Source organism: Moschus berezovskii, chromosome 10 (genome assembly GCF_049115385.1).
Source record: "Moschus berezovskii isolate FMDL1 chromosome 10, NW_MosBer_1.0, whole genome shotgun sequence".
Classification (NCBI taxonomy): domain Eukaryota; kingdom Metazoa; phylum Chordata; class Mammalia; order Artiodactyla; family Moschidae; genus Moschus; species Moschus berezovskii.
In genome coordinates this window covers 37,445,200-37,472,034 of record NC_142469.1, presented here as the reverse complement: position 1 = coordinate 37,472,034, position 26,835 = coordinate 37,445,200, and the positions used below count along the sequence as shown (strand labels likewise).

At 35.1% G+C, this 26,835-nt stretch overlaps 2 protein-coding genes across 8 annotated transcripts in view; one reads left to right on the top strand and one right to left on the bottom strand.

Moving 5' to 3' along the window:
* Window positions 1-26,835, bottom strand: part of CEP85L (centrosomal protein 85L) — a 209,058-nt gene that overhangs the window by 75,846 nt on the left and 106,377 nt on the right. For 5 of the 6 annotated variants that reach the window (XM_088840583.1, XM_088840584.1, XM_055433469.2 and 2 more), the window contains one exon: window positions 15,680-16,467. In XM_088840583.1, coding sequence (XP_088696709.1) covers window positions 15,680-16,393 — 714 coding nt within the window. In that variant the 5' untranslated portion in view covers window positions 16,394-16,467. Of the gene's footprint in view, window positions 1-15,679; window positions 26,288-26,835 lie in introns of all 6 variants that reach the window. The other variant, XM_055433471.2, reaches the window with a different exon arrangement.
* On the top strand, window positions 545-15,682 carry PLN (phospholamban). Of its 2 annotated transcripts, XR_016038398.1 has the most exons (3): window positions 545-678; window positions 7,998-8,478; window positions 11,756-15,682. XR_016038398.1 is itself a non-coding variant. In XM_088840586.1 (2 exons), exon 2 carries the CDS (start codon window positions 8,086-8,088, stop codon window positions 8,242-8,244), a length of 159 nt encoding a protein of 52 aa, XP_088696712.1. In that variant the 5' UTR covers window positions 545-678; window positions 7,998-8,085; the 3' UTR covers window positions 8,245-10,966. The 2 variants fall into 2 exon arrangements, 1 of the variants encoding a protein (XP_088696712.1); XM_088840586.1 differs by lacking the exon at window positions 11,756-15,682 and having other exon boundaries at window positions 7,998-10,966.

Sequence of the window (26,835 nt, the reverse complement as noted above, 5' to 3'; positions counted from 1 at the left end):
TAAAGCTAATTTTTTAAAACCAAAATCAGATTTCTCATTCTGGCTTTCTCACACATACTCTCTCCCCCATATACAAACAGGTATGAGAAAAGAAGAAAATAAGTCAGGAAAAAATATGAAATTTGATTCTGTGGCAATTTAATTATTATCTTGTTACAAGCCAACATTATGAAGCTTCAGGACAGCAACAACAACTCAATGAAAGCTGTTTGGCTTAAGTCAGTATTATTATTCTCACTCTATTAAAATTCTTATTAGTTTAACAATTTTAGTCCTTTAACATTACACCCTCAGATTACAATTACTTCTGAGCCTGAAGATGCATAACCTTTAAACAAGAGCTTTCTACCACTCCAAACACTTTTTCACTTATCTCCCATATGCTTTTTAAAGTCAAAAACAAAAAAATGAGGCACAAAGTGTTAATGACCTTTCCATACCTAAGGTTAAGATAAATGACATTCTGAAATGTTTGGCTGTGATAAGACTATGGCTAACCAATCATAACTTCAGAATTCCTGTGTGACATCATAAGACCTCCCTAGAACACTTTTTCTCCTCCACCTACTTCAATTGTTCCCATAACTCTGGTAACAGTCAGAAAACTTTCCAGCTAAACGTCGGCTAACACTTCATGTGACCACAGTACTCTATACTGCTACCATCACAACAGCCAAGGTAAGAAACAGATGAAACCGATTATGGCACTTTCTTTAACGCAAACTTACTGAACTTTTAAAAAAGAGTTAATCATATTTTATGAATTTCAGTTCAAATTTAAAAAATAAAATGTCTGACTGACATAAAGCTTAATTTCTAAATAAATGTTTAATCAGTGACAGTAAGAATAAAACAACTTAGAAATCATAAAGGTAGCATTCATCTTTGATCTTGGTTATTGGTTTGTCATTTTAACTTTCACTTTTATTTTGCTGTTCAAAAGTAAATTTCTGCCAATTAAAATCTTTCAATTATGTTACCATGTTTGGTGCTAGTGGTGATTTGATTTCTCTATGCAAAAATAATGGTTTCGTTTTGCTATGTGTTAACTCTACTGAGAAGCAGGGTGGGACTGGACTGTCTACTTACATCCAGAATACTATGAACAGTTGTGTGACTGTACAAAATGCACATTACTGGCATGACTACTCCAATATTATTCTGATTCTTTATAGTGAATATTAACAAAGTAGAGTTTAAGAAATATATCACAAACTACTTTTGCAAAATCTAGTCTACTTCTATTTTTTAAAAAAGCTTTCAATTGATTTATTTATATTAAATTCAATATTAAATCATAAACTAAAACTTTGGACATTTCAAAACACTCGTCAAAAATATGTAAAATTCTAAAGTTACAGAACATTAATTTATTTTTAAAATGATTGTCGTATGCTTGTTATTTTGGTAGTACAAATATTCCTAAGAATCTCATTTGAGTGAATTTGATAAAATGAATGTTTATTCTGCCTATTAATGAATATATTTTTATTAAGTTACTGTCCTCCAGTGTTTCCTCTGTGAAATTTAGAAGGTGGGGAGGAGTATGAAAAAAAATGTACAGGAATGGAGATTCCATCATAAATTTTATAACTTCTGCTTATATTCTTTTCCATTCTAGATACTTAATTTAATATACAAAATGTGTTTTCATTCGTAACTTCTAGTCAGGGCATAAAGGATACTACATTGATTTTATTTCATTAATTTTTATATATGTCAAAATAAAATTTAATTCTAGAATTCTAAGTTCTTAAGACAAATGTTAACTCTACTGCTTTTAAGAGGTAAGAACTTGGTATAATTCCATAAGCAGCTTTCCTTAAGGCATCTAAAAGCATGCCTTTCTCATTTCTGTCAAGTGCCTCTAAGTATCCTTATATTCATAAAATATTTTTCCTTTGATATTACACAAGAGTCACTCAGTGGAGGTGTTTTACTTGAGCAGATTTGTACATTTTTACTCAAATATCCATCAAATTACATTCTCACACTTCAAATGAGATGTTCATGAGTTCTCTTACAGTACTAGAATTTCACATTACATAATTGCTCCACAAAGTTGATAATTTCTAGAAAGAGCAGAGATTCTATTAAAGTTATCCTTCATGTGTCCAGATTAACAGAAATTACATAGTGACTGTTACCCAAATTTCAAACATGGTCTCAAACATTATGTCCTAACTAGTTCATCTCTTTCATAAGGTGAAATCTAAATACTGTCTTTGTTTCATGCAGTTTAAAACTAAGTGCTAAAAAAAAGTTTGATGAAATAAAGTAGAAGAAATGTGAAATATGTTTAAAGTGTGAAAAACTGAGTTTTAAAAACACATGTAAGAGCTAGAGTACTCTGCTTAGCTAAGCAGAGTCATGTCACTATCATTTCCTAAAACTCAAACATCAAAATTATTTTAATTATTCCAGTGGACATAAAGGAAAATAATGTTCCAGAAAAGTTGCATTTGGTTACATATTATTTCTTAATCTCACTAACTAATTGCAGATAGAAGAATATTTGAATGAACAAAATAGTTCCCCCAAAGAATTTTAATATACTAGTAAAATATTATGTAATGTATTAAAGTTTTAAGTAATAATTAGAGTATCTAAGTTATACTGTATATTTCTTACCAATCCTAGAAACAGTTAATTAAAACTTCCTTCTTAACAATTTTCTAAATGTACCATCCACAAATATTTCATTTGATCCTCTTAATTCCCAAATGTTTGACACTCCATCTCTGTTTTACAGTTTAGGAAACAGATGCAAAAAGGTGAATTGCCCAAGGTCAGAGAGCTAGGAAATGGTGGCGCCTTGGCACAAGCCAAGATTTTAAGACTCTACACCACGCACACATCTCATCCACTGATCAACGGCTTAAAAATAAATCACGACACTGGCAAAACATAATGAACTGAAAGTCCTCAAATAGTATATGGCACTCGAAAAGGCAAAGTTAGGGGATACAACTTCTATTTTAATTTAAAACCACTCCATTTCATTTAAAGTTAAATTTATTATGTCTGAGGCATGATGTCCTTAATCGCCTTTATAATATTCTCCTGATCATTTTAAAAGCCAGGGATATAATACTTATAGATGTCCTCAATTACTAAGTGAAACATCTTGGAAGACAAAATTCAAAACAACTGCTCAGACCTTAAAGAACAGTAACATGCACAATCAAAGTTTCTTTTTGTTTCATTGCTAAAATACTCATGTCTTTAATCTATTTAGCTTTGATATCAAAAATGCAGGTTAATTTCTCCTCAAAACTTTCCCCCAAATTGCATTTGGTTACATACATATTGATATTGTTTCTTAATCAAGTAGAGATAGAAGAATATTTGCATAAACAGAAATCACACTCACATATTTTATTCCAGTTCCATACTTCAGCTTTCCTCAGTTTCATTTTTGACCTCCTCACATCATACCATTTAAAATATTCAAGCCTATTTGTTCTGCAGTGCTTGAACAGAGGAATCTTGCTTTATTTATACTATGAAAAATCATTTTCATCTAAAAGTGTGAATTAACACAGATCATACCAGCAAAGAAGAAAATCTAAAGGTTAGAAATCAAGTAAGTGATGCTTCTAAATTACAATGACCTAAATGAGATAGTATGTATCTTTCTGAACGTTTTCAGAAATAGTCCATCAGTGTTCTCACCCTACATAATTCCGAAGCACGTAGCACCAAATAAACACAGCAAAATGAGGCCTGGGTGCACAGCTCCATCCCAGGATACTTGCAGTCAACTGAGGACCTCTAGCGCTTTGTATAATGCATGTCACCTACAGGTTTTTCCAAAAAAGGGTGGAGAGAGGTGACCAACTTCCTCATTAGTGGGGGTACATTTAACTGGCATTCATTTTCCTTAAAACTTCCTCCCCACATGCTTTTCCCCCAAAGATTAATCTGAAGGTTAAAGAGTATTTTAACTGCAAATAAATTAATTTTAACATAACAAACAGATACTAAAGACAAGCCTACAGATTGGCAACGGCAATCTACCAATTTCAAAGAGAAAAATCTCTATGCTGCTGTTTAATGAAGTTCCCTAAAGGCAGGGCTTTGAAACAAGGGAAACATTTGTTAGGAGATCAATCTAAGGGTTGAGGATATGTTGATTTTTATGTTTACACAATTATTTTCATAACCAGGCAGAAGCAGTTTGAAGATTCTTTCAAATAGCCAGTGTGGACCAACAAAGTTCTGGGAAGTTGCTGTTACAAAATAACTTATAATACAACTTCCAAGTTTATTAGCACTAGGCAATCTCAAAAGGAAAGAGATCCAACCAAAGTGAACTTGTGGATGCCAACAGATTGATGACAAACCTAAAGATGAACTGGTCTGATTTAATTCAACAATAAAGATGCATACACAATCGCTTCTGGATTATGTGCAAAAATGACTGCAGAGTAGGGGAAAAATAAAACCCTCCAATAATCCTAATACAGACAAATCCTGTAACTCAAACCTATAGAGAATTCTAATCTTCTGAATCAATTTAACGGGAAAAATTTTTCAAAAAATTATCTATCAGACTATAGTCTTAGATATGTATTACTTGAAGTTACTCACAAACTATCCCCATGTTTATTTCACTAAAAGCATAAACAAGCAGACAAAAAGTAAAGGGAGGCAAAATTCTGAATATCACAAAGAATATAAAGAATTCATGGTTTCAGCAGAGGGAGTACTGAAAAAATCTGAAGTTTAGTAAATTCTGCAAAGCACTGAAGTGCTTAAATTACAGGTGGGAATTACTGTTCAGCATTTATAACATCAAAGTATCAAAACCTAATGCAGACACCAAAAAGTTTTCAAAGGTCTATTAAGGTACCTTTTGCACAAGAATGCATCTGATGTTACCTTAAGAAATAGAACTCACTACAAAGTGAGAACTGCTGCAGAAGCTGACAAGGTATATCTTTCACCCAAAATGTTGCCTAACATGACACACGGTATCTGCTGAAGGAGTAGAGTTGTAGTTTGTTCTCTTTCTTCCACCAAATACTGCTGTATTGACAGCTTGGCTCTAAGAAAGGGAAGGAAAAAAAAAAAAAGACTGCAGGAATTCTAAACTCCCAGGATGATTGTGTGCACGGAGGAAGAAAAAGAAAAAAACACCTGACAACCATGCCATAAATTATGATGGAGTGAAGGTCATAGACGGCTTTAAAAATAGGACTGTGCTGTTCCCACACACAGCTTTTCAATTCTCAACTTACAACCGGAAGCCTCATCTGGTAGGGACAAATTCTGGCTTAATTACTATCATATAGATTTTGGAAGTTCAGCAGAATTAGGACTCAACACATTTCAGACCGTACCACTGTCAAATAGAACTGGGCCCAAAATACTGCACGCACAAAGCTTAACATTTCAGCATGTAAACAGGATTTGTTTTGGTTTTAGCACAAGGCTATAAAGTGACTAGTTAGAATTATAACATATTTCTAAGTTTGACAAGAGACAAGACAGTATTTTTGGTTGTCTCCTTTATACTCAATTTGTCTCCAGGAACTTTTCTGACAATAGTTGGCTGAAGTATTATGAGATCTCTTTTAAGTCTATCCGTTATTAATTCATCATCGGATAGCTCATCTCTTTAGGACAAACCTCTTTGTATTTCACAAACACCAAATACTCACTTGTACAAAGCTCAGTTCAGGTTAATTCTGTTAGTCACTAACAATAGTTTATTTAAGTTTTAATTTCTAAAATAAATATTCTAAGTCTCAGTTTCCTCATCTGTAAAGAGACTTGAGAAGAATATTGGAGATAATGTTTATCAAATTCTATGACCTAAATGGTTCATCTGTTAATCAAAGCACTATCTTTTATCTTTAATAATTTTCTAAAAATATTAAAGTAAATCATAATAAATCACTGTTCAGCTTCACTGATTTATTCAAATAGTACTCATTTTGCACTTAAGCACTAGAATACAAAATAAGCCCGTGAATTTTTATGAACAGGAAGTCTAGCAGGGGGCATAGGCATGCAAATCAACATTATAGCACAGCCTGCTAGCCACATCTTGATACAAGTAGCACTAGAGTCCTACTAAAACCCAACAGAGGTGATAACCAATTCTGCCTTAATGAGTAATGGAAGGTTTCATTAGGAAATGATATTTAAACTGGACTTTAAGGATTAACTGAAGTTTGCCTGGCAAAGAATCAAAGGTAGAGGCAGGGGGAGGGGAGACATTCCAGGCAGAGCCAGAAAAACATGTGCAAAAGACAATCATAAAAGGGAATGAAGTATTTATGGAAAGGTGACACGTTTCATGTGACTAAAGTACCAATCATCAGTGTCAGGGGAGGGGAGTGACTTCATGATGAACTGGCTTGCTCTTCCTTTTCCATATTATACCTCATAATAACTTTAAAATTCAGGGCTTGTACGCCATTTAAGTCCTAAAACTTCATAAAAATTAAGTTCAGACAGGAACTACCAATGCTAATTCTTTACAGTCTTCTACGTTGTACTGTTATATAAAGAGACTAGTCAAGTTCATATAAAAAAGTAATAATCTTCTCCACAATTACCCAACAGTAGAAACCCACTACATCGATAATAAGCAAATATAAGCTGAAAGAATTTAAATAACTTTTTTCTTAAAGAACAAAAGAAAAACCCTTTATTTCTTTATTTGGATCTCCTTACTACAGGCTAGTACTATGAAGGAGACCACAGGGTCTTCAGCCAATAGAGCCAGGCTGAAGTGCTGAAACTATACAGAATACAACCAACCACTGTATATCACCTGCTGTCTTCGCAACAGTAAATGAGTTCTAACCTAATCTAAAGATCAGGCCTAAAGATCCTTTCTCATTCTTTCAGTTCTTTCCTCTACTGTCCTCAGCACTAGTCTCTCCTGCAAAACAGAGCTGAAGGCTGAGACGGGTCTTCATGAGATGTACAGCCACAAGGGAGAAAATGAAATCAGGCAGCTGGGCTAAGGCAATAATATCTTGATCAGCAGAGCTGCATCAAGAAATGTGAACAGTTATTATCTCTGGCAGTTAATTAGGACTATTTTAAAAATTTCATTTCTAATTTTTCTTATTTCAAAATTTACATAGAAGTATCCTGATTGACAATAAATATTGCCAAATGTTAATAACTATTACCTCTGGGCACTTAACTGTAAGTTAATTTTTAATCTACTGACTATACCTAATTTTCTACAATGATGTACTGTTTTAAGTTTTGTTTTGTTAATCAGCACAGGTAATTGATCAGGCAGCAAATAATTAATTAATTAGGCAAAACAGCTTATGGGAACTCTGAAGGAAAGCAAATGCAAACACTGTTCTTAAGTACAGTTCCTTTGCAAATGGCAACTATGTGTGGTAGACAGAGACAGAATGATAATTTTAATACTATGCCTTCTGAGTCTGACAATCTTTAGTACTTAATATCATCCTGTTAAAATGCTACTTAAAATAGTATATTTTACAAAGCTATAAAATCGTCAAAACAAATGAGAAACATTTGAATCTATAGTTCCGGTAAAACACTTCTCATTGAACTATTTTATTTTGGAGTGAAGTCAACATCTGTAGAATAATTTATTGCATGCATTTCCTTTTATAAAGTTTGCTCTGGAGCTATTTATACACTGATGCTCAGAACAACTGTGCTCACAGAGAAAATAGTCTTCATGAAATAACACGTAAGAACTTTGGCCCAAGGGAACCGCCCAAGACAAGCTGCATCCTAACCAAACTATACTTCCAGTCATTTTGAGAGAAGGCGGCCAAGATTGAAGTTACTGTACCCGAAATATAAGATATCATGGTATCATCACCAAAAGAGACAGAGACTGAGCAACACACACAGACTATTGACAAATACAAATACTAATTTGTAATTAGGTTGAGGAAGAGGGATTAACACAAAACAGTGTTTTACCTGTTCAGAGGATAGGTCACACCTATGATCCTAAACCATTTACTACTTTTACATTCCAGGCTACCTAAAAGAAGACGCACTTGGCTGGCAGCTTTTTATCTTTCTCTTGAGCGTTTGAAACTCCAGGCTCCCTGCCTTCCTGGTACCATGGATAAAGTCCAGTACCTCACTCGCTCTGCTATAAGAAGAGCTTCAACCATTGAAATGCCTCAACAAGCACGTCAAAATCTCCAGAACCTATTTATCAATTTCTGTCTCATCTTAATATGTCTCTTGCTGATCTGCATCATCGTGATGCTTCTCTGAAGTTCTGCTGCAATCTCCAGTGCTGCCACTTACCACCATCAGCTTAAAATCTGTCATCCCATGAAGAAGGGGAAACAATACTATATAAGAGACCACTTCCTAAGTAGAAGAATTTCTTTGGGAAAAGGTCAAGATTTGGAAAGAGCAAATTGTTAGCAAACGTACTCACCTGCTGGATGTTGTAAACATAAGAAGGGCTTTATTTTAAAAAATTAACTTTAAAGTGACTATAATGTAAGTGTGCATAATGTAACTGCTAATTTTCTAAACAGACCTTAAGTTTCTATCCCAAATCTTTTCTAAGGATGAACTAGGAGTTTAGTTTTGAAACTGCACTGCTAATAAGTTCACTTCATATAAAGCATCAGCTTCACTCTTTGGGATAAATATAATTTATATTGTACTGTAAAAGCCTCTTGGATGATTTATTGAGTATTTTTCAGGTCCTCACCAAGTATATCAAAATAATCATTCAAATGAAATATCATTTGAAATAGCCCTCATATCTGCTACCTTGTTTATCATCATACAGAAGTCTCCATAGTAACTCTACCAGACCCTACACTCTAAAACAGAAATTATACTTTTTCTACAACACCCTAATATTTTAAGTTTATGAGAATTGAGTAAAAACAAGCAAGACCATACCCTTAGATAAATAAAACAACTAATTTTCTCAAAGAATTAAAGAATTTTAATATGTGCAGGTGAACCATAAATCTGTTCTCACCAGGACTTTATGATCAATAGACAAGAACTGTTGGTTAATTTAACATCTGACAGTGTGATTAGGCATAATTACTAATACACTAATAGAATAGAACCTAATCTTCATTTAAAGCACTATAGCTAATTACCTGAGTTAGAGCACATAATTTGCTACTGGAATCATAAAATTTTAAGATTAGAATGATTTTACAGGCTGTCTTCTATTTTAATCTCACACTCATTGTAGGTAAGCAAAAGAATAAAAGAAAAAATATTACTTCAAGCATTAGGAAATAAAAATTTTAACTCTCTCCAAAATCAACAAATTCTTAAAATTTTAAAGTAAAATTTTTATCCCACTACTGTTCATGATAGGGTACAGCTATTTTCCTTGATCTATCAACCAGGTTGTAAACACCTATGTGGTAGTCCACTCTACTACACTAACCAGCAACACTAATCCACAATGATTTTCTTGCTGAATACATTTCAAGTTTCTCTTCATTTAAAAATATCTTCCAACTACTCATAGAACAACAGAAGTAAAAACTGGTCATTTAAAAATATCTTCAAACAACTCATAAAACAAAAGAAAAAACTGGTTTGAAAAATATATTCACCAAAATTTGGTACATTGACTTAGTTTAAAATTAAGTCTAAAACAGTTTATACCTATATTACATAATTCAACAATTTTAACTACAGTTAAAGACATACTACCAATATAGTAATTATTAAAGGAGTAGACAAAGAAGATGTAATTTACTATAAAATTTGCCAAAATATGGTAAAAAAAAAAAATTGGAAAAGTCAATCTTAACTATGGCTTGTGACACAAATGCTACTAACAAAACAGTGAAAGAAATATTACCGTTTTTTTAAATCCCTGAGAGGTACTGGAGATGGAAAGGGGAGCAATGTTGGTTCACTGATATCTGAGAACAGAGGTTTCATACTGAGAGAGAGATTTCTTAAGTGAAGTCTCATCTATGGATCGGCTATCCGTAATAACAACCAGAAAAGCTTATAAACAAGAAGTAATTAACGCATTCACTTCACTGGTGTCAATAATTACCCAGGCAAAAAGTAACCAAGTTCTATAATTAATTAGCTGCAATGATCCTAAAAACAAGTGGAAATTTTGAAATAATAGGTTCTAGCCTTTTCATTATGTTGTTCATTACAAACATCAACTTTAAATCATAAACTGTGAGGTTATGGAGCTTTTCCAAAGTCAAACAGAAATAAGAATTGTTTTGTTTCATTCTGCCTTTAATAGAAATTAAAACCTTATACTTAAGCATTACAGAATACTGTAACCCAGATTATATTGTAAAATAAATACTCATTCTTAAAATGGAACTTATTTATTCTGTTTATCATAATCTGTAAAGAGTAAGATACAATGAATTATGTATTTTAAAAACTTATATACCAAATGCTCAAATACTTTCTACTGTAGAATAGATTCTACATAATCGGGCCAACATTAATGAGATCCGCCAGATGTCCGGGGCCCAGATCAAAATTGCCAACCTAGTGGAAGGCTCTTCTGGTAGGCAGGTTACTATCACTGGTTCTGCTGCCAGTATTAGTCTGGCCCAATATCTAATCAATGCCAGGCTTTCTTCTGAGAAGGGCATGGGGTGCAGCTAGAACAGTGTAGGTTCTCTCATAACCCTTTCTGCTGTTTTCCCATGATCCAACTGTGTAATTTCTGGTCAGTGATTCCAGGTTTTAAATAATTTGTAAGTGTTCAGTTTCTCCATAACTTTATCATCCACTAAGAATTTAAAAATCACATTCTCTGTTCAGCTGTTAATGCTGGGATCCATATTTAGTTTTATAAGCTTTTCCCTGTTTTTAGTTTTGTTTTGGGTTTTTGGCTCATGAATTTTATTTCTGTTTGTCAATAAGAAATGTAAGAGTGGAATGTTAATAAATTTCAGTTTAGTTCTGTAATGTCAAGAATTTAAGAATTAAAAAATGGATTGGTTAAAAAAAAAAGAATAAATTCTAACCTTACTTTACAGGGAACCAAAACAGAACTATTTTTTAAATGTTTAATGTTGCCTTTTATAGTATTTGGTTCAAAATGTTTATTTAATTCAAATCACCTACATTAAAATGAACCTTCTTGAACTCAGTGAAATTGCTCATGATTGATATGACCATAAAACAATCTATCTATAAGGAGCTTTGATTCTGTAAGCTGTTTTCAGTAACTTTCCCCAAATAAGATCAAGATTTCCTAGTAGAGACACAAGAGGGCAGACATACATAAAACAATGAATTTCCTACTAGCTAGAAAATATTTATCCTTTGATTATTTTTGAGTCTTCTGGCATAGTGAGAAAACAATAAAATTTCAAAATAATTAGCTCTTCTAAGGAACAGCACACTTTAAAATGTTTAAAGATTATATGCCAATACTATATAGAAAAGATGACAGCTTGGAAAAAGTCAAACACATTAATAATTTTATTCATTAAAACATGTATAACAAAAATCAATTATGCATTTTAGTTACCTAGTGAATGTCATAATGTCAGTCTATCTGTTGAGAGTGTCGCAGTATTCACATCTTTCAATACAGTTACATAAAATTATCTTAAAGAGTAAAAAAAAATGAAAAAACATGGTGCAAAAAAAAATAAAAATGAGAAAACTTTCTTTTCAGAGAATGTAATAGAATACACAAAATGTTCTCACATTAAAAATAAACCATTCTTATGTCATGTTAAGACAAAAACCAAGTCATTTAAGTCATTCTACTAAATATTTATATTTTTCATTTACACAGGAGAAATCTTCCAGTAAAATATGTTGAAATCATTAGGTGTCAGTATCCTGGATGATCAAGCCCCTCCTTGTTTAAAACAAGCACAAAATTTTATCTTCTTCTTTATAATGACTGCAAACCAGAACTCAGAAACATCCTACAGAATATGAGAAGAGAAGAGCTACTTTGTCAATAAAGAGACCACTCCTTCACTTCTATCTGGAAGATCCACTGTGAGCTTATAGGGAGTCAATGGATCGTGTTGTGTGTAGAAATATGCATCCTCCATTTCCTTCCCACCCCTCTCCCCACCTTCAAAAAAGAAATGCAAAAGGGGCTTAGAAAGGGACACAGTCTTTCCAGAGAAGACAAAGAGTCTGCTGTTTGTTTGCCTCTTATGTCACAGTTTTTGTAGGGTTAAGCAGCTTTAGGCGAAGGTGGGAAGAGAGCCCCTAATGTAGAGCAGAGGAAAGAATCAAAGACTACGGTGGACATTGTACATGGAGACCTATATCCTAAGGACACAGAAGTTTCTCTTCACTCACAAGGGGAAATGCTTCAGAGTTCTACACACCTGTATTCTAGCTAATTTAGTAAGGAACTATGAGAAACAAGGAACACCCTGCAAATAAGACTGTGAGGCTGGCTCAGTAAATATTCAGGACTGAGTTCTAAGAAGAGAAACACTTCCACGTCGCAATACTAATGTTTTGAGGGAGTAAAAGGAGGAAGGAGGCTCTGAGCATCAAATGAGATAAAACATTCTGACAGCTACAAAAGTTCTACATAAATTTATGGTGATGTTAGATTGTGACTCCCAGCCAAATCCCTTTTCTTAGCTGTAAAATGTTTTGTTTTGTTTTTTCTTCACAGTGACAAACAGTTGTCATTGAAAATCACGTTCTCACAATTTATCAATGGGATAATTATTATTCAGGCTCTTTCCTTTATACAAAAATTAGACTAAAAAGAAGTCAATGTTTTAAAGAGACCCAAGAAACAAGAAAGATGAGAATTTCAAAAGATATCTGGAAGCTCCAAGGAGAAGGTATTTAAGAATTTTTTTTTTCTGTAGTAGTCCAGGAGAATTAGAAGAGAAGTTGTCAAACATTTCAATTAAAGTATCTAGGTTTTCTTTACCTGGTTTCACTTTTCTACTATGAAACTTAAAAGCACTATAAAGAGACGATCCCAAAGAAGGTTAATCAAAAAGTAGGACTCTGCAAGCACATGCAAATTTTGTCCCTTTTGCCTTCTTCCTCTACTATGCGCCAAGAATATTTAAAAATAAGTTTGCTCCACAAAGCACCTCCAAGCTCCCTACCCTTTCTCTGCATTGCTTCAAGGTTGGGGAAAACTTTGATTACCGAAGAGGATCCTCCCAACAGAGTGGAAGGAGTGAAATTAGCACTTATTCTTTGAAATTCACTCAATCTTCTCAGTTACCACTCTATGGCACCTACTTCAGGTTGGAGCAAAACATTCAGTCCCCTCCCCCAACCATCCTAGATCAGTTCTGTGTAAAGACACCAGCTGGAGAAACAACTACCCAATCCCTGTTTTCCTATAACCACAAGCACTTGAGAACTAAAATATGACAGTATTTGATAAATTAGGTTTCCTATCTTTCAACTGCTTGAACAGATAAATCACAATAAATCTGGTTAAACTGTTCTTTTATGATTTGTAATTCACACATCATGATACCTGTTTGGTTTATGCAGTTTAAATATATATAATCAAGATGATAAGAACTATGTTCAAAATAAAAGTAAAGAAAGCGCAGAGGAGGTGTTAAGGGCTCTCCTGTGAATGGAGCACGTTAGGTTATGTGTATATTTTGGTGCTGCACTCAGATGTGTGATGTTACTAGATAAGTGATTTCCTTATTCTTTCATAGAATATATTCCTTTAATCTTCATTATTTTTTATTAGTAATTTTAAGTTTTTACTCCAGGGAAATTTTGCAATTTTTGATGAAATCACTTTGTTTCAGAAAACTCCGGTAATAAAAAAAATGGATGACAAGATTTATGAAAAATTCTATACACAATTGGTTTCCCAGTTAAAATGAGCTGCAGACAATTACCAAGGAACAGAAGACATTTTCAGATCAAGAAACTCACACATTTACATGTGACATTAAGAAATACACACTTTTCTTTTCATGTAAATCATACAGTACTTTCCTTAAAATGATTAAAAAATCTTGAAACCCAATTTTTTCAAAAAGCGCATCTGTTTTATAAACCTGAATACATACCAACCACTGCCAAAGCTTTATCAATGACTTTATTTCCACCTTCTCATTTTATAGATGGCAGAAGCTGTGAAGAAACATACATACAGCGAACAAATATATAAGAAGGTACTCAGCACCACTAATCACCAGGGACAGTCAAATCAAAATCACAATGAGCTATCACCTCATACTTATTAGAATGGCTATTATCAGAAAGACAAGAAATAACAAGTGTTGGTAAGAATGCAGACAAAAAAGAAACCTTATACATGTTGGTGGGAAAGTAAACTAGCACAGCCACTATGGAAAACAGTACGGCGGTTCCTCAAAAAAATTAAAGAGAGCTACCCTATGATCCAGTAACTCCACCTCTGGGTATTTATCTGAAGAAAACGAAAATACAAACTTGAAAAGATATATATGCAACCTTATGTTCAGTTTTACAACAACAGCCAAGACATGAAAGCAATCTAAGTATCCATCAACAGATGAATGAAAAAAGAAAACGTGCTCTGTCTCTCTCCCCCACCACACACAAGAATATTCACACACACACAAGAATATTCACACACACACACACACACACAAGAATATTCACATAGAAGGAAATCTTGCCATTTGTGGCAACATGAATGGATCCTGACAGCAATATGCCAAGTGAAATTAGTCACACAGAGAAAGACAAATTATGTTTTTTTAAAAAAGCAAACAAAAAAATTACACTCTCATAAAGAGAACAAACTGATGGCCGCCAGTGGCACAGGCTGGAGGGTGAGTAAAATGGATGAAGGCGATCAAAAGGTACAAACCCTCAGTTATAAATAAATCACAGGGATATAACGTACAGTATAGTGACTACAGCTAATAATACTGTATTGCATATTTGAAAGTTACTAAGAGTAGATCTTATAACAAGGGAAAAAATTCCGTAGCTAAGTATGGTGATGGATGTTAATTGGACTTATTGTGGTGATCGTTTTATAACATACACATATATTGAATCATTATGTTATATACCTGAAACTAATGTTATATGTCAGTGATATGTCAATTTAGGGGGGGAAAAAAGGAAAGAAAGAAAAACTTAGGCCCAGAGATATTAAGAATTACGTGATAGAGAATCATCCAGATTCTGAATGATAAAAAAAAGAAAATCCAAGCCTTCATTCAACTTAATGTTCTTTCTATTATATCATGCCAGCTCCTTTGTTTCTGTTTCAATTTTCTTTAGGTTGAATATTTTTTTGCTGTGTTTATAAATATCCTGATGCTGGGAAAGACTGAAGGCAAAAGAAGAAGCGGGTGACAGAGGATGAGATGGTTAGATAGCATCACTGACTCAATGGACATGAATTTGAGCAAACTCTGGGCTATAGTGAAGAATAGGGAGCCTGGCATGCTGCAGTCCATACAGCTGCAAAAAGTCGGACACGACTGAGCAACTGAACGACAGCAAAACAAATGAGAAGAAAAACAAGTCAGGCAGAAAGCTTCAAGTTTTCCATAAGTCTCAAATATTTTTAAGGTTTTGTTTATCAACACAATACTTCTAGAGTTTATAATATTTATGCTTATTACTGTGCAGGGGAAAGGAAAAGTAAAGCAATCTGTGCTTACGGACACATTGTCAAATGCTTACTTCAAGTGTGCTAGTACTCAGAGCATCCACTGGAGGGAGGCAAACACTAGATTCTGAGCCTTACCTGCATTGGTGTTTCCCTTTCTTGCCGAAACTCTTCAATTTGCTGCTGCCGCCAAGGAGCTAAACTGTAAGAGTCCTCTGTAGTTCTACCTTCCAAGGGGTTTGTCCGCAACTGCTCAGTGAGCCACATCTGCGTCCTCACAGAAGGCTGAATGGGAACTCCACCTACTGCTTGCTGACCAAGCATTAAATATTTCGGAGATTCGAAAGCCTCTGAGCTTGTCATAATAGGCTTGCTTTCAGGTAAGGCACTGTATGTCATGTCTAAGGCCTGTCTCCTAAGAGTGGAGGAAGAAGCTCTAAAGTCCTCTTGGCTACAGCTCTCAAATTTATATTTGCTGTCCAGAGCTGACGGTCGTTTTTTATTTATTTCCTTATCCTCTAGCTTAAGCATCTCCATACTGTCATGTAAACAGCTAGGTCCAATGGTCCTTAGTTGTGCTGTTAATGCCTTGTCTCTCCCTGTCTTTTCCAAACCTCTCCTTGATTCTTCTGTGTGCACCATGCCACCCTGGCTACAGTTCTCTGGGACGGTGAGTTTGGATAAAGATGACCATTTCCGGAGGGGCCGGAAGTCCTTCATGTCCAGTGAAGAGTCCTGCTCCCCCCTACTATGATTTCCCAATGCTTGCATGAGGCTGATACTCCATTTTGAGCCGTCTGATGTCAGTGATTCCCTATGTTTGGAAACTGAAGCACTGGAGTTAGACGGCATGACATGGGCAGTGGGAAGAGTAACCAGTGACCGACCAGGTTTAAAAGATAATGTGCCACTTGACGTTGAATGATCTGGAAAGAAAAAAGAATGCCAAGTTAGTTGTAATTAACAGACCAAAAAAAAGAAAAGGAGGCAAAATGTAAAATGCCAAAACAAAAATCTGAATATGGTTTCCCAGCACAAGTTTTTCAAAAGCACTTCATCAACATGATTTACTACTTATTACTGTTACTATTATTATCAGTCATCTGAAACTAATCAAACCTACTTTCATACATTTTCTAAAAATGGATACATAACAAAATATATGGTCATTTGCAACCTACTTACAGATGAAAATGACTAGAAAACAGATATATATTCATGCTATTTAACCAAAGTACTATGCCTTAAAAGAAAAATCCATCTCCCCATTGAAAGGTTTCATTCGTGATAAATCATTGAAGCCTCAGACACAACTTCTCACTTTACTTAAAAAATGGTATCTCCTCCATTTCACACCAGTCAGAATGGCTGCTATCCAAAAGTCTACATGCAATAAATGCTGGAGAGGATGTGGAGAGAAAGGAACCCTCTTACACTGTTGGTGGGAATGCAAACTAGTACAGCTACTATGGAGAACAGTGTGGAGATTCCTCAAAAAACTGGAAATAGAACTGCCATATGATCCAGCAATCGCACTCCTGGGCATACACACCGAGGAAACCAGAATTGAAAGAGACACATGTACTCCAATGTTCATTGCAGCACTGTTGATAATAGCCAGGACATGGAAGCAACCTAGATGTCCATCTGCATATGAATGGATAAGAAAGCTTTGGTACATATACACAATAGAGTATTATTCAGCCATTAAAAAGAATACATTTGAATCAGTTCTAATGAGGTAGATGAAACTGGAGCCTATTATACAGAGTGAAGTAAGACAGAAAGAAACGCACCAATACAGTATACTAACGCATATATATGGAATTTAGAAAGATGCAAATGATAACCCTGTATACGAGACAGCAAAAGAGACACAGGTGTATAGAACAGTCTTTGGGACTCTGTGGGAGAGGGTGAGGGTGGGATGATTTGGGAGAATGGCATTGAAACATGTATATTATCATATGTGAAACGAATCGTCAATTCAGGGTCGATGCATGTTACGGGATGCTCGGGGCTGGTATGTGGGGATGACCCAGAGGGAGGATAAGGGGAGGAGGGTGGTGAGAGGGGGGTTCAGGAAGGGGAACTCATGTACACCCAGGGCGGATTCATGTCAATGTATGGCAAAACCAACCAATATAATATTGTAAAATAATTAGCCTCCAATAAAAAAAAGAAAAAAATGGTATCTCTTAGTGTCTTTCCTCAACTGTGGAAATCTAGGCCCAATCTGAACACTGCAGTACCTCTCCACACTCGAAATCAAATCAGAAATATGGGTAAAGGTGCTCCTTCAGTAATGGAAAATAATCAGAAAAGGTTCTAGCAATATATTTGCAGATGGAGAATAGTTTCCACATTCTCAGTCTCCCTTAATGGCATCCTTAATGATCTATTTTCCCAAGCTAGAACACCTGGAGTCTACTTTCATTCCTATCTTTCTCTGCACATTTACTAAATTCCCAGGCTGTACATTTTTACTTCCAAAATTACTGCACAGCTATTGCCGTAGATCATACCTTCACATAACACTATCCCACACACAGGAACAATTGTAGTAGTCAATATGGAAGCCCAAAGGATAAATAAGGGTCTCTACACTCAATGGACTTACTATCAAATGCCAAACCGCCATCAAATATGCCTAACTAAAATCAAAGATTATCATTTTATCACATGATATACAGAAAGGTGACAGCAATTTGAAGTGTAGGGGTGTGTGGTGAAATGTAACTTTTACAGTTTGTTCTCTGTCTTTCCATAATGTTTTACTCAGTATATATTTAAATATTACTTGTGAGTTTTGATATTGTTTTAAATAAATAAACAAGAAAAGAAATGCTGAGGAAATCATAAGAAGATTCAGATGAAAAATAGCCAGGCAAACTATTTTAAAAATATAATTCCAAGAGGTCTCTGCACACAATTTATTCACCTGGAGATGGAAGGGGGAAAATATCACAGATGAAAGAATATGAGAAAAAGTATCACAAAATATCACTGTAACTTACCATATTACAGGTTCCCACCAGCTTCTACAGAACCCTTTCATACTCAAGAAAATTCCCATATTATAAAGCCAACCTCCCAAAATAAATTTTAGACCTTAAATTCCCAACATACCCTCCAACTATGATACAGACATTCAGAAGCACCTGCACAGATTTCAGTTTGGAAGTGAGTCACATGAGAAAATGGGCTCTGTGTGGAGCTACCATTTCTGGCAACAGCAGACACATTAGCCTCCCAATGACAACAGTAGAGGTGGCCAAACCAAGTGCTGGCAGAGAAGGGGCAGCAACTGGGCAGCATCGGTCGGTTCCTCCAATGGGGCAGGAGAATGTCTGTTCTCAGAGGCACCTGAGGCGTATTACCTGGAAGCTTAACCCTAAGCCTGGTTCTCTAACATTCCTCAGAAATTTTGAGTTAACAAAACATCCTTAAATAAATTCCTCCTGTTCTCAATCATCCAGTCAGCTTCTTCTGCTGATTAAGAACACTAACTGATCCAAGTACAAAGCCAGGAAAATATTTCAATAAAATAAATGTTTTTAAAAATAATACTTATTTTTTTTAAAAAGATGCTAAACTCACTAAACAGTAAAAGTGCATTCCATATTATACACATAAAACTATTAATGACTGCTAATATCCTATGATAATAGAACATGAAACTGTTACAGCCTTTGGAAGAAGAGGGGTAATATGTATACGTCAATATTTAAAATATGCAAACATACAGGTGATATATAAATGCACACATATCCACGGGCAGATAAATGATCTGCAGGAATATGTGGTGGTGGTTCAGTCACTCAGTCGTGTCTGATTCCTGTAACCCCATGGACTATAGCCCACCAGGCTCCTACGTCCATGGGATTTCCCAGGCAGGAATACTGGAGTGGGTTACCATTTTCTTCTGCAAGGGATCTTCATGACCCAGAAATCGAAGCCAGGTCTTCTGCACTGCAGGCAGATTCTTTACTGACTGAGCTACAAGGGAAGCTGTGTATACAAGTACACACATATTCATGGGCACATAAATGATCTGGAGGAATATACTCAAAACTTAATAAACACAGGTAGAAAGAGGAGAAAAGGAAAGGACACTTTCACATTCTACTTTACACAATGTCTTATTTTAATTTCTTTCAAAAGAGCATAAATTTACCATTTGGCCAGACTTCTGCAAAGATGTTTTACTGTGTCACCTCAGAGAATCTGAAATATCAAAGAACACCGCTTCTAAAGTATGAATTATATATGAGGTGACTGTCTCACATTCCATGCCACAGCTGAAACTTCTGAGACCAGCTGAAACCTCACCAGTCCTGGATGCTACTTCTATCTGAAAATGAACTACCTTCCTGTCTACCTTTGCCAGCTCGATATTTTCAAACTGCATAGAAAAATCAACATTTGGTGATAACAACCAATTCTACATCACACTAGTATTTACTCCTATAAATCTAAAAGCTACTGAAATATACCCTGTTCATAGAACATTACATTAAGAACAGAATTTACTCCAAAACTCACTTACATCTAAAGTTTTCAGATTTCAGCACAAAACACAGTTACCTGGTATCTGGAGCCCTACTCCAAGAGATTCTCATTCAGTTAAGAGTAGAGAAGGTCCAGGAAACATCCCTTTTTAATAAGTGATTCTGCTACTCTATTCAGTACAATGTCATTCCACCTGTGACTGATTTCAGTTCTGAAACCTTCAATCTCAAGATTAAATATCTGAAGTCCAACCATCAACAGTATCTGAGGTTCATCGTTAAAACTGATTTACTGTGACATTCAGAATTTATTCTGTGAAAACTCAGAATTAAAGTGTACTCTATCCACACACATATGCACATGCATACATACGCACACACACAACATAAATCAATGAACAAAGAAGTAAACATTTGACAGGACAGATACCTGAAAAAAGAACGACCATTCTTAGAGATGAATCGAAAATTAATTTATTTTGCCTAATGAAACACAATCAATTAGAGGCAGATGCAATGCATTTCCTAATATGCTTTATTATACTACCTAATTGTAGCCACAAATCTCAGAGGCAAGTTATTATGATGGCATCCAGCAGTATCTAAGTTAGAACAGTGAAATCTGAAACCAGCAGAAGGTAGTCCTTTTAAAAGCCAGAGGACAGAGTTTATAGAATTCACAGAGAGCACAGAAAAGCTAATGACTGCAGACAGATTTCAGCTTATAGGGGAGAAATAGAAGAAGAGGACACTGATGTAACCCGATAATACAAGTGAATTACATTAAAGACAACAAAAATTCTGAACAAAATCACTGTCAGCTTATATTTTCATTCAATATAAAATATAGCATTTTACATTTTAAATAAAAATATTAAGACTAACCCAAAGGCAATAATTAAGTTTTATAGACAACCATGACTTTTTCCTGTTCCTGCTAATGCCGTGATAATGTATCTTGAGAAAAAAAAAAAAAAATTAAGCCACATTTAATTCTCCCCATTTTTTTAAACAAATGAACATTTCTAAGCATTCCTTATATTTTTAGGTAAATATTTTTAAAATATTCTTAACTATACTCTGGTAGGAAAAGAGCTATATAAGGAAACTCAATAATATTCAACCAAACAATCTTCTAGCAATGTATAATGTACAAGGCACTGTGCTAGGCAGAAAAGACTATGCAAATATATTATTTACAATAAAATATGAAAATAGCCCTCCTCAGGGTTTACAATTTCACCATTACACATACACAGTTGCAGGACAGAACTAAAGCTTATCATAAGGAAACTACAAAACACCAGACAGTATGAAATGTGCTGGAGAGAAAGGGCAGATTATTCATACAAGAAGTCTCAGAATGAGAGCCAACTTCTCTATAGCAATAATGGAATCCAGAGCACAGTGAAATATCTCTAGAAAGTTAAGAGTAAATAATAGGCACCCAAGAACTATTCGCAGCACTAAGCTATTTTCCAAGATTGAAGGCAAAATATATAATCCTGCTAAACAAAAACAGAGATCACCAAGAGACTCACTAAAATTGTACCAACATTCCTTAAGGTTCTTTCACTAAAAAAGAAAAATGAGTCCTGAGTTATAAAGCAAGTAAGATTAAAAAAATAAATAAACGTGTGATTAAACCTAAGAATACCAATGGTTACATAACAATATCTAACTTGTGGGTTCATAAAAAGAGGGCAAAGAAAACCAAAATATCAACTATGATGAATAAAACAAGGGTGGAACAGATTTCTAACATTATAGTCAAGTTAGAGATGCATATTATCATTTCTAAATAACTAAAAGAATAGGGAGAGCTCAAAACTGTACAGCCACAAGCAAAAAAATATAAAGCTGGATTCCTATCTTATACTTTCAACAAGTATTAGCTCAAAATGAATCGCAGGCCTAAATGTAACAGCTAAAACTATATAACCCTTAGAAGAAACCATAGGTATAAATCTTCATGACCTTTAAGTCAGGCAGTAATCTGTCAGATACAACACCAAAAGCCCAAGCAACAAAATAAAGATAAACTGGACCTGAATAAAATTTTTAAAAATTTTGCTACAAATAATACCATCAGGAAAGTGAAAGAACAGCCCATAAAATGGGAGAAAATCTTTGCAATTATACATCTGATAGGGACTTCAGATTATATAAGAAACACAATTAGATTATATAATATATATACAAATAACCCAATGTAAAACGGATGTGAAATTTGAAAAGTCATTTCTCTGAAGATAAACAGATGGTCTTACTAAAGCACACAAAAAAGATGTTCAACATTTTAGGGAAGTGCAATTCAAAACCACAATGAGACACCATTTCACACCCATTAGGATGGCTATCATCCAAATGACAGATAATAAGTGTTGGCAAGCATGTGGAAAAACTGGAATTCTCATACAAAGCTGATGGGAGTGTAAAATAGTACTGCTGTTTAAGAAACAGTTTGGAAGTTCCTCAAAAGATCAAAAATAAGAGCTACCATATGATCTAACAATTCCACTCCTAGGAATATACCGAAGAGAAATGAAAACATATCCACAGAGGTATTATTAGTAGTCAAAAAGTCAAAATAATTCAACGTCCATCAACTGATAAATGGGAACATAAAAAGTGGTACAGTGGAATATTACATAGTAATGAAAAGAAGTATTGATTGATACGTGCTACAACATGAATGAATCTAGAAAACATTACATTAAGTGAAAATCAGTAACAAAGGCCAACATATTAGATGACTCTATCTGAAATGTTCAGAACAAAGAAATTTACACAGATAAGTGACTGCTTAAGGGGATGGGAGGAAAGATGGAGAGTGAGAGATTACAGATTTCTTAGGGGTTCAGTTCAGTTCAGTTCAGTCGCTCAGTCGTGTCCGACTCTCCGCGACCCCATGAATCACAGCATGCCAGGCCTCCCTGTCCATCACCAACTCCCAGAGTTCACTCAAACTCATGTCCACAGAGTCGGTGATGCCATCCAGCCATCTCATTCTCCGTCGTCCCCTTCTCCTCCCGCCCCCAACCTTTCCCAGCATCAGAGTCTTTTCCAGTGAGTCAACTAGTCGCATGAAGTGGCCAAAGTATTGCAGTTTCAGCTTCAGCATCAGTCCCTCCAATGAACATCCAGGATTGATCTCCTTTAGAATGGACTGGTTGGATCTCCTTCTTAGGGGAGGGGGAGCTAAAAAACATTCTAAAATTTGATTGTATAACAGTTGAACAATTCTGCGAATATATTAAGTAGCATTAAATTGTACACTTTAAATGGGTGAATTATACAGTATATGAATTATAGATCAGTAAAGATTTTTTAAAGATATGTGTGTATAACTTGTGATAGACTAGAAGGAAGAAAAAAGTGAATCAAAAGAAGGCAAGAAAGAAAAAGCTTGAGAAAAGCAGAACAGAAAGTATACAATATGATTAAAAATGCAGCAAAATTTAACAGCCACAGTAAGTAAAAATCCACTCAAAGAACTGTCCACATAATTTTTAAATCCAGATAAATGTTTACAAAGGATAGATATACCTAAAATATTAAGTCCTATTTTGGCACTATGGTATCTGCATAGAAACTGAGAATGATTACATTAAAGAAGCATACAGAAATAACCATCAAGAACATTAGAACTGTATATCAGGTATCAAGATCATGAAAAGCATACTTTCCTGAACTGCGTGCTTTTACTTGTTATAATGAGAAGCTTCTGTTTCCCTACTGCCAAACATATGACCTACTCTTTGAGCAATTGTACTTGATAGTAATAATACACAATTATGTGCAAATCTTGGTTCTCATTTAGTTATTGTCTAATCATCATCACCAATCACCTTTTTTCTTAACTCCTGTATTTCTCAATTGTATTTTGTGAAGTCACTTCAAATCCTACTGAGGCAGAAATTGAGTGAAAAGTTCTAAAATTACTTGTTTAAAATAAGTACGGAAATCTATACTGTTCACAAGTTAGTTCTCAAGCCCTTTTTGTACACTCTTAGCAATCATTCACAACAAACTAAGAAACTTCATTTTGTAAGTTTATGGAAAATAAGATGAAAAGCTAGTTTTTAAAGTGGGGGGAGCATTTCTGATCTGCAGTCAGACAATCGGCAACTTAACTAAAGGACAATCCAGGTACTGTTTAAAGAGGTCAACAATTCAAGGCAAAACTCATTTTAAAAGTTGGTCAGTTAAAAAAAAAAAAAAAGCTCCTTTTTATATCTACACCAAAACTGTAGTATTTTTTTCTTGAAAGACCTTTAAAATTTATTTCAACTGTACCATTTTCTAGATATCTCTTACGAGTTTCAATTTAGATTGTCTCATCAGCAGTTTACTGGCAAAGAGCTGCAAGTGTTCTTTCTCTCTAAAAATGTTTATAAGTCAAATTGCAATGATCTCAAATTATGAGGAGTAATTTTGAAAATTCAAATTTTCTCAGGAAAAAAAACTGTTACACTTTATGACAGAACTGACAAAAAAATTATCCTCTGGTTCTCTAATCACCTATATGTCGGGAGAAATGTGAAGTCATTAACCTCTACTCTAAACCCGTGGCTGTCTGACTGAAGAGTCTTTCCAGGTCACAAGTACCTGGGTTCAACACAGGTCTCAAAAGTGGACTAAATTCAGGTCAGTCAGCTTGGTCAGGTTCAGGAAGTCATATTCTATTAGGCCAAGATGCAAAATGATAGAAAAACCTGAGTGTATGAATGGATGGATAACAATGAAAGTAAAAATGAGGTCCATAAAGATACAAAGTATACCTCCAATAAACAATTTTAATTTCTGCAAATTTACTATAGCTGTAATGCTCTTATATGCCACATTTAAAGCTTTAAATTCAAATATTTTATTTTCAGCAATAATGTAGATTTACAAGACAATTAAGTAGAGATGCAGGGCAAAGGAAAATGGTCATTTGGATTGCAGGTGAACATAAATCATAATTGTTTTGAATACTGCCTTGAAATTATTTGATTTCACAAGCAAAAAAGTATTCTGTGTATAACTTCTGACCTAATTCCATGTGTAAACGAAGAACTAAATCCATAAAGGTTAGATTACTTGACCAAGTACAGATCTCAAAATAGAATCCCAGTCTCCTGTTTCTCAGTCTAGTGTCACCTATCCTGTCCCACACACTACACCACACCTCTCAGTTCTCCTCCTCCAGGGTCTCACTTCAAGAACAGATATCTAACGCTGTGGGTAAGGCCATACCTTTAGAGTTAGATTTGAAGAACCTCAGCTCCATCACTTGAACAGCTGTGCAACCCCAGATATGTTATTAAATTCTTCTAAGTTTTATTTTTTACCTTCTCTCAGTGAAGAGAAGGTAATTGTATTTTACCTTCAGTTTAGTTCAGTTCAGTCACTCAGTCATGTCTGACTCTTTGCAACCCCATGGACTACAGCATGTCAGGCTTCCCTATCCATCACCAACTCCCAGAGCTTACTCAAACTCATGTCCATTGAGTCAGTGATGCCATCCAATTATCTCATTCTCTGTCATCCCCTTCTCCTTCAATCATTCCCAGCATCAGGGTCTTTTCCAATGAGTCAGTTCTTCGCATCAGGGGGCCAAAGTATTGGAGTTTCAGCTTTAGCATCAGTCCTTCCAATAAATATTCAGGACTGATTTCCTTTAGGATGGACTGGCTGGATCTCTTTGCTGTCCAAGGGGACTTCTCAAGAGTCTTCTCTAACACCACAGTTCAAAAGCATCAATTCTTCGGCACTCAGCTTTCTTTATAATCCAACTCTCACATCCATACATGACCACTGGAAAAACCAAAGCTTTGACTAGATGGACCTCTGTTGGCAAAGTAATGTCTCTGCTTTTTAATATGCTATCTAGGTTGGTCATAACTTTTCTTCCAAGTAGCAAGCATCTTTTAATTTCATAGCTGCAGTTACCATCTGCAGTGATTTGGGAGCCCCCCAAAATACAGTCTATCACTGTTTCCATTGCTTCCCCATCTAACTGCCATGAAGTGATGGGACCAGATGCCATGATCTTAGTTTTCGGAATGCTGAGTTTTAAGCCAACTTTTTCACTCTCCTCCTTCACTTTCATCAAAGAGGCTCTTTAGTTCTTCTTCACTTTCTGCCATAAGGGTGGTGTCATCTGCATATCTGAGGTTATTGATATTTCTCCTGGCAATCTTGATTCCAGCCTGTACTTCATCCAGTCCAGCATTTCTCATGATGTACTCTGTATAGAAGCAGGGTGACAAGATACAGCCTTGATGTACTCCTTTCCCGATTTGGAACCAGTCTGTTGTTCCACGTCCAAGGTATTTTACCTAAGGCATTTTACCTTAAAAGGATTCTATAGTGAAAAAAACTTTAATCGTGTACAGAAGCTACGACAAACGTAGACAGAATATTAAAAGCAGAGACATTACTTTGCCGACAAAGGTCCGTACAGTCAAAGCTATGGTTTTTCCAGTAGTCATGTAGGGATGTGACAGTTGGACCATAAAGAAGACTGAGTACCAAAGAACTTATGCTTTTGAATTGTGGTGCTGGAGAAGACTCCAGAATCCCTTGGATTGCAAGGAGATTAAACCACTCAATCTTATAGGAAATTAACCCTAAATATTCATTGGAAGGACTGATGCTGAAGCTGAAGCTCCAATACTTCAATCACCTGATGCGAAGAGCCAACTCACTGGAAAAGATCCTGAGGCTGAGAAAGACTGAAGGCAAAAGGAGAAGGGGACAGCAGAGGATGAGATGGTTACATAGTATCACCAATTC